This window comes from Carassius gibelio, chromosome A9 (genome assembly GCF_023724105.1).
Source record: "Carassius gibelio isolate Cgi1373 ecotype wild population from Czech Republic chromosome A9, carGib1.2-hapl.c, whole genome shotgun sequence".
In the NCBI taxonomy this organism is placed as follows: domain Eukaryota; kingdom Metazoa; phylum Chordata; class Actinopteri; order Cypriniformes; family Cyprinidae; genus Carassius; species Carassius gibelio.
Genome location: NC_068379.1, coordinates 19,057,959 through 19,067,549, shown reverse-complemented (window position 1 = coordinate 19,067,549; position 9,591 = coordinate 19,057,959). Strand labels below are relative to the sequence as shown.

The 9,591-nt window shown below is 37.1% G+C and overlaps 1 protein-coding gene and 1 pseudogene across 2 annotated transcripts; one reads left to right on the top strand and one right to left on the bottom strand.

Moving 5' to 3' along the window:
• Positions 1–376: 376 nt before the first annotated feature.
• Positions 377–7,292, bottom strand: LOC128019856 (ras-related protein M-Ras). Of its 2 annotated transcripts, none has more exons than XM_052606155.1 (6): positions 7,032–7,292; positions 4,437–4,643; positions 3,843–3,996; positions 3,614–3,713; positions 1,340–1,419; positions 377–1,130 (listed from the first exon to the last, which is right to left on the bottom strand). In XM_052606155.1, exons 2-6 carry the CDS (start codon positions 4,627–4,629, stop codon positions 1,028–1,030), a joined length of 630 nt encoding a protein of 209 aa, XP_052462115.1. In that variant the 5' UTR covers positions 4,630–4,643; positions 7,032–7,292; the 3' UTR covers positions 377–1,027. The 2 variants fall into 2 exon arrangements, with proteins under 2 accessions (XP_052462115.1, XP_052462116.1); XM_052606156.1 differs by lacking the exon at positions 7,032–7,292 and adding an exon at positions 5,803–6,033.
• On the top strand, positions 6,815–9,555 carry LOC128019360 (transmembrane protein 177-like; annotated as a pseudogene).
• The last annotated feature ends 36 nt before the right edge of the window (positions 9,556–9,591 follow it).

The window sequence follows — 9,591 nt, the reverse complement described above, 5'->3', positions numbered from 1 at the left end:
AGAACATATAAATGTCTTTACTGTCACTTTTAATAAATTTAATGGTGAAATAAAGTATCCTTGCTTAATAAAAGTATTAATTCCTTTTTTTTTTTTTATCTTCCTGACCCCAAACTTTTGAACAGTAATGTATATGTTTTAACTATTTTGCTTAATTTAGTCGCATGCTTTATTGATAAAAAAAACTTCCTTCAAAAACAATGTCAGCAAATCTGAAAGTGCAAAATGATAAAAAAAGCTAAGTGTTTGTAAATGGTTCAATCTTTTTTTTTTTCTTCACAGAACTATCACTGTACACGTGATTTCTCAGGACCTATTTCACTGATAGATAGAACATCTGTAAGTGTGCAACAAAATTCAGAACATGAGCCTTAAACACGAGTTAAAGCCTTTTATGAGTAAATACTGAAAGTGCAAAAAGTCTTGCTAGTGCAATTGGCCCTTCAATCATATCAGTACTTTTTGTGCTTAACAGTAGAGGCCATTTCGATTGTGTATCAAACACTCTATGACACTTAAGTTTCTCTAAAGAAGTTCCAATGTAGCTACAGGAAGGGAGTCTTTCTGGAAGGTTAAATGACAATATGCCTTCATAAGCTCTGCAAAACAATCATCCACATAATTACATGAACTTTTGGAAGCTGCACACAATTTTGATGTACAGTAGGTGTATGGTTTAGGTTTTGATGCATCTTTCTGGGTAGCTCCACCCATATTACAATCTTACTGGTCAAAAATGTAGCCTCACATAGTATATTAAACATCCATCATATTCTGATTAGCTCTGATTTTTGTTGTTTCGGGCAGTGCTTCACTTCGGACGCGTAGTACTGATCGCTTCTCCTCGGTCTGGCAGCAGTGATCCCTGGACTCACTGAATATGCTTCCCTGAGACAGGAAGAGATCGTCTGACTTCATGCCAGCTCTTTTGATAAAGTCTGTGGTCCTCTGATTAGTGCAGATCTCTACTCAGTCCTCTCTGGCAGCTCATGTTGCCAAACGCTGATGATTTCGACAAAAGAGGTAGTCACAAAATCAGACAGTGAAGCTTGCGAGAAGAACTCACGGATCTGTCTCCACGCCACTTTGTCTTTTTCTTCTTTTTCAGACTCCACTCTGGAACTTGCTGTCTAGAAATGCAAAGATCATTCCTGTGTCAATATCAAAATAACTGACTGAAATACGTCAGTATACAAATAATGGATTCAAACTTTAAAGTGAGTCCAACAATCTGGGTAGGCAGAGGTAGATGATACCATTTTATATTTTACAAGCATATCAACCTAGTACATAATTTTGAAAAGACAAACCCATGTGTGAGATCATGAGTTTCATTTACCTGATAACTCGGACTAGTTCATGAAAGGCTCTGTCCACATTCATGGGCGGATCCTTGGCACTTGTTTCAATGTAAGTAATCTGAAGAAATGGTTAAGAAATCGAAATTACTGCAAGGAAGTCACTCATACAATTTCCTTCTGCCTTTAAAAAGTGCAGAAGTTCCTTAACCACTTTAAAATGTGAGTTTTAAATCTTACATAGCAAAGTAGGATTTTAAGTACTGTAAATATTCAAATCTTTTAATAAATGTAATGATTTATTCCGTATACAAGATCAGATTAATTACAAAAATAAACACTACAGTTAAAAAGTAAGATTTTATTTTTTCAAAAGAAATTAATACTTTTAGCAAGGATGCACTGAATTGATCAAATGCTGCTGAAAATTATTTTAAATTGTAATAATATTTTATAGTATTACTGCTTTTCGGTATTATGATCAAATAAATGCAGCCATGCGATCATAACGCATATAAAATCTGTGACGCCGTGATTTTGCGAAGTAAGACATGTTCCTGGATATACATTATTGTCCAAAAATTTAGACTTAACCCAGTCCCTACCCCTAACCCTAACCCTACCCATAATTTATTCCTAAAATCAGTGGGAAATGATAGCTGATTTAAAAGGGTGTAGAAGCACCTAACCCGGATTTGAAGCCTAAAACAGATATTTCCTGAAAAGTTATATCTCAATTCTGATTGGTTGACTGGAATGTTGTTCCAGGATCAGCAAGGATGTTGATCCAGGAACATGTTGTACTCGGTGAAATCATGCTCACCATCAAATCTGACAGACCTCACATTTATGTTTATGTGTTTTTGCATGGGGATGGATGCTCCAAAATAACAAACAAAAAGCAGTATAGAATTAGTAGTAGTAGAGGCTGAAATTCACCCCCTCTTAAGGCGGGCGTACATGGTGCGATTTTTGCCGTCGTACGAATTCGCATGCGATTTTTTTCAATGGTGTTGAAATCGCGTATTCTCGTATGGTCGCGGCTCGTATCATTTGCGATGAATTACGAGCCGAGCAGAGTGGCTTACGAGCACTTCCCGACCTCCCGATCATTTTTAAACATGTCTAAAAAGTTTGTGAGCTATCGGTTTGAATTCGTGCCATTTGTGCGGTTGAACGAGCCGATTTGTTGATCTTTCTGAAGTTGACCAATCACGAACTAGGAAGACCACAGAAGAAGAAAGACAAAGACGGCAGCGCTACGGGTGAATGTGGACTATTGACCAGGAGGATAAACTCGCTGAAGTCTGACAGGAACAGCGAGCGCTGTATGATGTTTCTAGCAACGTGTTCCAATGCCTTTTTAGTTCTCTCTCGCTCTCTCTCTCACACACACATATGTAGTTTACAGGGACTCTCCATAAACGTAACGGTATTCTATAATGAATATCCCCATACCTCTATCCATCACGGAAAATGCATGTTTAAAATTTCTATTAAACACAGTATGCCTATAGTATTTTTTTTTTAAGCCATTTGGTTTACGAGGGCACAGGAATTGTCCTCACAAACCATGTTTACATTGTAATACCTATTTCAGATATTTATAAACCATATACAAGAACACACACACACACACACACACACACACACACAGGGTGACCAAACGTCCCGGTTTCCTATTGCTGAAAAATAACCTGTACGTGTAGGAAACAGTCACGGCTCGTATCAGTATTTTATATGCAGTTATGAGAGAGGGAGAGCAGTTATATTAGGCGTATTCCACTTGAAGCAGCCCTGCACAGAATGATCACCTGTATGACATCAAAGTACCGCGAGAGCGATTCAAATGCATTGTATAAGTGTGCTCTCTTATCGTTCTCGTGGTACTTTGATGTCATAAAGTGATCCTTCTATGCGTGCAGCAGTGCTTCAAGTCGAACGCGTCTATCAACTTCGTGCGATTGCTTCTGGAATTCGCAGGTTGTAAAATCGTGTCGTATATCATCTCGTGCGTACGATTTTCAGATAAACTCACTCGTGCCATGTTCGTGGACATACGATCTTCCGACCATCCGAATTCGCACCGTGTACGCACGCCTTTACACGGACGAAAGCCATACTGATTTGAAATGGCATAAGGGTGAGTATATCATGACAGTTTTATTTTTTGGGTGCACTAACCCTTTAACCACTGTCAGTCAACACAAACACACAAACCCAGACACAGACACTCTAATTGTGGGCTCACTGACAGTTAAACCCACTGTTGTCAGTCCTGCATAAAGCAGTGCTCTGATCTGAGTCGGACTCACGTTGTGTTTGGCAGCCATCTCACAGCCCTGTTCATTTGTCACTTTCCTCAGATGCACTAGGTCCACTTTGTTGGCCACCAAAACCATCGGGAAAGATTCCCTGGTGGAGACACAAAAGAAGTGCAACATTATTATTATTATTTATTTTTTCAAAAAAGAAGGAATGTTTTGAGGTGTCAAAAATGTGTTGTAGACTTGAGTTGTGTATGAAGGACACATGATTTCGAACCGGTCTTTCACTCGTAGGATGAGCTGGTGAAACCGATCGACGTGTTCAAAACTGGCCTTGTCTGTCACAGAGAACACGATGAGGAAACCGTCACCAGTCCTCATGTACTGCTCTCGCATGGCACTGAACTCCTCTTGACCTGCTGTGTCTAAAACTGCAAAGAGCAAAGGTAAAGGCCAGGTTATATACTGTGGTCATATTATATAAAGAAAAATAAAGATATTCAAATATTACCTGAAAAATATTTGAATATTTGACCTCCATCAGAGTACTTTTTACATAAACTAACTAGTCTTTAGAAAGCAGAATGAAACATTGTCATGTACAGTATATTTTATATATTTTAGATTATTTCTTATTTTGCTTTTTTCTCAGCTTGGACTGACTTCAGCCAAATATAAACCATTTAAAAATGCTACCAATTGAAGTAGGTTTTAGCTGAATTTTCCAAGAGCCATGATCTCATTGAGGCTTGATATAGGCCTACTGATAAGGCTGCAAATACACATAACAGCATGGGACCACTAGAAGTATGAATATTACATACAGCATAATAATGAGAAATGCTACACATAATGAGATATTGGCACATACCATCCAAAATAGCCCACTGGCCATCTATCTCTGTGTGCTTCAAGTAGGAGTCTTCAATGGTAGGATCATAATCTGGAACAAAAATCTTTTGGAAAAACTGGATGGTAAGAGCACTCTTTCCCACGCCTCCATCTCCCACGACCACCAGTTTGTATGTTGGGAGGTTGTCGCTAGGAACCGCACTGGTGGCCATGATAACAGCTACACCTGAGGAGGGAGAGGAGACTGTTATCCCTGATCGTTATTTAGGCTTAAACATTAAGTAGAGGACAGATATGAGAGATTATCATGTTATAAATGAAATAAAGAAGCTAAAAGTTCAGATGAAAAGTTCAAATGAGGTTATCTATGGTTTGGGAATAAAGGATATGGTCTAGACGCAGGTAGTGTGGTTCTTTACACAACACAATCCTTGAAACTTCCAATTTCGATTTTATTGATTATTATTTTATATTTTTAAAGTAAAAAAAAAAAGAAAGAATTCAATTTAATAAAGCTCCGTGACGTTTCTAGGTGAATGTAACAATGAGAATAAGATGTCAAAATTAGGGCTGCACAATTAATCGAATTTCTAATCTCAATTACAATTATGGATGCCACAATTATGTAATCGTTTCAGGCAGAAATTAATCGTTCAAAGTCCACTATTATCACAAAGTCCATTATTTATAGGGGTGCTCCGATCGTGATCGGCCGATCGTTATGCGCATCTCGTCAGTAAAGCCGGTTATTTAATCAGCGGTTAATTCCATCAGGTGCGTGATTTCACATAGAGCAGCTGTTACTACACTGAGCCGTTGTTAATAGAGAAGACGCGCAAATCCACTTCATTTTCAGCGTTTATTGGCGCATCTTCTCAGTTAACAACGGCTCTGAATCCTTGATTCTAGTACAGAACATTAAATATCTTAAATGTACCGTAAAGTACATTTACACCACATATGTGAAACATTCATGTTTTCATTCCTTGTCAAGATACCTCACTTTTTTAAGAAAGCAATAAATAAATAATGCACTAGCACTTATATTTAATTTTATTCCAAAAAAACAAACAATATACAACAAATAACAAGAGAACATCGACTGGCTGTGTAAGACTATTTAGCAAGATTCTTAAGTAAGTGCCCCATGTTACCATGTATAGACTTATGGTGAAATAACCATATGAACCTAAAAGTTGATTGATTTAAGAAGAAGTGATGAATAAGTGATGTGACGTGTGGCCAAGTATGATGTCCCATACGCAAATTAGAAATTTCTCTATTTCTCTAATAAGAAATTATGCTCTGCATTTAACCACTTCAAGTGTGTGACGCACACACACACAGTGAACACACCCAGAGCATAAATAAATAAATTTTCTTACCTAAAAAGACAACTCTAGCAGAGTGAAGGGTATGAAAGAACTCCGTTAGGTTAAAAAGAGGTGTTTGCCCGGCCCGTGAGGAGGTTAATGTGCACTATTCAGGAGGAAAAGTCTGTCAGTGGGTGACGGCCACCCCTTCCTGCGGCCCACAATGTGAGGAAGGAGTAGGCTAAACTTCCTTCCTAATTCCACCAGACCTTGATATTTCAGTGTTCTTGCTTTCATAAGGGAACTATGAGACACCTCTCGAACAGACACACCCATGAGAAAGAGCTCAAACTGTCCTCTTAAGATCTTTGGTCTTGTATGGTTGCTTTTTTTTTCAAAAATGAAAATGGTAATTTATTCCCTCATGTTGTTCTTTATGACTTTTTTTTTCTTTAAGTGTTAAATTCATTCAAATTCAGTACATTCAAAATGGTTGATAAAGTGCAATGAACTTATCACTGTGAATTATAACTTTACTATTATAACAATAAACAAAATTGAGAAAATAAGTTTTAACCAAGTTTTGGTCTTTTTTTCACATTCAGATAAATCTAAAAAGTCAGAATTAAGACATAAAAAGAAGACATTGGAATGAAAAGTTTTTGTCAATAATTTTTATCACAATTATGAGTTAGTCAATTTAGATTTTCTATGTCATTATGGTTTACTATCTAATAATTATAACTTTTTATTCGCCAACTTTGATTTAATAAAGCATTATTTCACATATGCCTTTCATAATTATAAACATTTTAGATGCTCTAATTGCCCTTTATGCTAACACAGAACAGCACTGTTTATAGTTTTGTTTAAAGTCTTTATTAAAAAATGGGTTGGAGACAGACCATTTAACTTATCTAATGTTATTACAAATGGTATCATTTATTTTCTAAATAGTTTCATTATATCATTTCCACCCAGCTGTAAAGCTGTATTAAGTTTTCTCTTTAAAAACGCTCTGTTACTCAGAAGTTTCCTGCGCCCTTCTCTTCATCGACGATGACGTCACTTTCAACGCGGCGTAATGACGTATTCCGTTGGATCAGTCAGTTCAGTTATGTTTATCTCGTTTAATACACTTATGATGATTACAAAAAATGGCAAACTCAATCCGAATGGTATAAACCGACATCCACAATAGGTTTATATCTGAAATTACACATGATTTTGATTCTGAGTAGGCTACTGATAAATGACAATGATCATCAAAGACCATCATCAAACTCTGGCAGGAAACTTACCAGTGATGTGTTAGCTGATTTACCAAGTGTGCAAAAATCCCGAGTCCTCCTCGACATCCCTGTAGGCTATATCTGAGATCAGAATAATCAACAGGCTCTTAGTAAACACAGCGACTTCTCTTCAGTTTAAATGAAAAATTAAGACATTTTCATCCGCTCTTATGAAATTACAGTGTAACAATCTTCACAGCGCAACTGATGATGCTATAAATAGAATGGTTTCGACGGGGTGGATGCGTTTCTTTGGCCAAATTTCATAATTCTTTCATTGTGTTTTAACTTGCAGTATTACACATCTGATACAAATAAGCTTGAATATGCTCCCACAACTTTTCCTAAAACTCCGTCTTCTTCAAAACCCGTACATCGTCACATAAACTGAAGAATCTTCCCCACAAGAGCAAATGGACTATTCCTCTGTATGAAGCCTCCTCATCACTTTTAAAGCGGCAGCTAAGTTTAATACTATATGATTGAGATGATGAATGGAGAGAAGAATAAAAAAAACATTTGAAAGGACAATAAAAATAACTTTTTTTTTCTGTTTATCTTAAGAGGGCGACATTTGACAGATGCAATTGTAACTTTTTTTTAAATTAGAAAGGCGTAAGGTTTGGCATTTGTCACATTTCAGAAGTTGAACAACTGAAAAAATAATAATAATAATAAAACGTGTATGGCTTCTCATGACATAACTGTGAAATGTATTCGTGTAACTAGTGCCTGTTTTAAAAGTGTGCTTTGTAGAAACAGATCAAGTTTACTGCAGAGGAAAAGAATGGCTCTCTGTTTTCTACGAGTAAAAAAAATCCTCTAGGAGGCGCTCAGTGGCTCAAATAATAGCCTAATGTAAAAATATTCTTGAGTGAAATACAAATAGCCGATAAAGGACGCAGTTAGCCACTTATTTACAAAAACAAAATGAAGAGTTCAATTTTTTTTAGACATGTAGTTAATTTTAGTGGTAATAACTATGCACTTGTATTTTGATGCTAACCATTATTCTATTTCTATGCAGTCCGCAAATCGTGTTCTTGCGGTGTTTCCATGACAGTCAGCGTCATAGACATCATATAGTCAGCGCGCTGTCCTTTGAATAATCTTAAAGTAGCAAGTAAGAGAATAAGATTTCGTATTTTTTTTAGGGTATATTTTCACCAAAGACTTTGAAGAAATGTGTTTAGGGCCTAGTTCGAAAATGTAAAGAAGAGCTTGCGAGACATGAAGTGATTAAAATTTATAGCGTATTATTTAAATCAAAATGCATTTATAAACTACTTTATGGTAGTTTGTATAGTTGTTGAAAAAATATTTATATTCGCATGGTTGTTTAATTATAAGATTGGATAACATTTGATATAAAGATGATATAATTTATGATTAATATTATATCATTTTTGTTGATAGTTTGGTCAGGTGGTCAAAAGCAAGAGAGAAGAGATGGCTTCACCTTTTCTAAGACTGTGTTTATTCAGACGTATCAGACACCACTGCTCCTAGTTGGCTGTGGAGGGGTAGCTTCTGCCAACATTTTTTTTTATCACGTTTACCCAGATAATGCATACAGAAAATTGTAGCAGGCCTGGCACAAAGGAGAACCTGGAAGTCTGTCAGAGAAGCTTGAGAACGTCTTTCAAGAGGTGCTGAAAGATTCTGCTGTCAGCTTCCCTGAAAACTTCAATGCATTCGCTGTCTTCAGCTTTCACCTGGTAGGAGCATGGCTTCCCTCTGGAGTGCAGATAGGCATCCCAGCCAACTTCAACAGCACCGCTGATGATCCATCGGACATCACCAACCGCACTATTCTCTTTAATAGCCGGATTGGGACACCGATTCAGGTGTTGCTCTCAAAAACTCCCTGCACGCTGCAGTGGCTCCAACATGTCTGGCATGGGCAGATCTTTGGGCTCCAGGCTGGGTCCATCATCTTCAGGGCTGGTGTTAATGTGGTTGCCAGGGGTTTAGGAGTCTGATTCTTTGAGCTATCTGACCACCGTGCAGCATGTCTGTCAAGTGATTATGCTAAGGGTGGCTTTGAGTTCTATGACAAAATCTTGATAACGGAACAAGACCCTGCACTCTCTAATGGGCTCAGAAGGGGAAGAGATTTACGCCCCCATCTGCTGCAACTCAGACATGCCCCTTACACATCTAGATGGGATAGGATTTTAAATCTTTTAAAAAAATGAGAAAGTATGAGCTGTCTGAATATATTTCATGTACGTGCTTATTTTAGCTCTTGGATTCAATGTGAAAATCATACTGTGATACCACATTTTTATGTGAGACTATACAGTGCTTTTGAAATGGTGCAGTACACCACTATATAACTTGTCTTCCCTTTCTCACAAATAAACTATTTAACTTAAGTCCATCATGTTCTAGTCTACAGTCAAAGTACCATGCTGCTTTTTAGTTAACATTATAATCATAAAGAGACATATTTACATGTGCCATCAGAATGACATGAAAAACAAAATGACATTAAAGTGTGTTAGGCAATCTTGCTCAAGCACACATTGGGTGTGGTTGTTTCCCGGTCTTTACATACTAGATCACT

Bases quoted from the DNA above. Each gene is read 5' to 3' on its own strand.
- LOC128019856 (XM_052606155.1), bottom strand. From the start codon at position 4,629: ATGGCCACCAGTGCGGTTCCTAGCGACAACCTCCCAACATACAAACTG. The intron at 3,997-4,436 runs GTATGTGCCAAT...TGCTCTTTGCAG, and splicing joins CCAGTGGGCTATTTTGGATG to TTTTAGACACAGCAGGTCAA. The intron at 1,131-1,339 runs GTAAATGAAACT...TTGCATTTCTAG, and splicing joins GAACTAGTCCGAGTTATCAG to ACAGCAAGTTCCAGAGTGGA.